This window comes from Eimeria mitis, genomic scaffold (genome assembly GCF_000499745.2).
Source record: "Eimeria mitis Houghton genomic scaffold, Emh_scaff9795, whole genome shotgun sequence".
NCBI lineage: Eukaryota > Apicomplexa > Conoidasida > Eucoccidiorida > Eimeriidae > Eimeria > Eimeria mitis.
Genome location: NW_013577202.1, coordinates 1 through 969, shown reverse-complemented (window position 1 = coordinate 969; position 969 = coordinate 1). Strand labels below are relative to the sequence as shown.

Below are 969 nucleotides of genomic sequence, written 5' to 3'. Positions count from 1 at the left end.
ATATATATATATATATATATATATATATATATATATATATATATATATATATATATATATATATTACAATGAAACGCAAATATGTGCAGCCGGGCAAACTGCCTCCACCATGGCCAAAAAGAAATAGGTTAAACAGCTGACCTATAACCACAGCTGTGTATGCTGAACCAGGCCCCGGCCATTTAAGGAGTTTTCTGCTCTTTATTACTCTCACAACATAAAAAAGATGCGCTGTTTTTTATTATTCTCATTTTAAACACAAAATATGCGGATATTTATTATTCATATACGATACTGCTTTCTATCATCATCGCTTGAAACGCAGTAAATGCAGCTCTTTGCATATTAGTTTCATGCGAAACATGAATTGTGTTGCTCAGTATTACCACCATATGAAACATAAAGAGTGCTGCTGCATTCGTATTACTTTATCTTATTTGAATATTACCTTTAGTCTAAGAACTTCCCTCGTGCGTTCTGCATCGGCCTTCATTAGTGTATCAACATTTTCCCTTGCCATAGAGAGGCGAGTCTGAAGCAAATACACGCAAAGAAATCCACCTGCGTTTCACCCTCAATTCCATATTCTCCGTATTTCTTTTTGCACAAATACAACTTATTCGTGTATTATAAGTTGTATTGATGGAGGGGATGTCAGCGAAGCTAACCTGAAGAACAGCAGCAGGTTGAACTTCCTCTTCTGTGGTGTCAGCATCTGAGGAGAAACAACAAAAAGAGCGATATTGTTTCTACTTTTGCTTTCTCGTTTCAGCAAGAAGAGCAGTGTAAGCACTCTTTCTTCGTCAAATGCCAAGCAAGTATATGCTTGTATTGTTATTTATGAGTAATAGGATATCTTCATTTCACACGTACTTGCAGTCAGCTGCGTCAATTCAAATTGAAGGCCGATGATCTCTGAAGGTCTAAACCAACTTCTGCACATCGGGCATCGTTCTCCTGAGGCTCCGG

General features: G+C 37.4%; 1 protein-coding gene across 1 annotated transcript in view; it reads right to left on the bottom strand.

Annotated features, from left to right (window-relative positions):
• Nucleotides 1–943, bottom strand: part of EMH_0098060 (uncharacterized protein) — a gene marked incomplete at both ends in the record, with an annotated part of 1,331 nt that extends 388 nt beyond the window's left edge. Inside the window, 3 exons of the mRNA XM_013502633.1 lie at nucleotides 449–532; nucleotides 669–715; nucleotides 874–943. Coding sequence (XP_013358087.1) covers nucleotides 449–532; nucleotides 669–715; nucleotides 874–943 — 201 coding nt within the window. The remainder of the gene's footprint in view (nucleotides 1–448; nucleotides 533–668; nucleotides 716–873) is intronic.
• Between the last annotated feature and the right edge of the window lie 26 nt (nucleotides 944–969).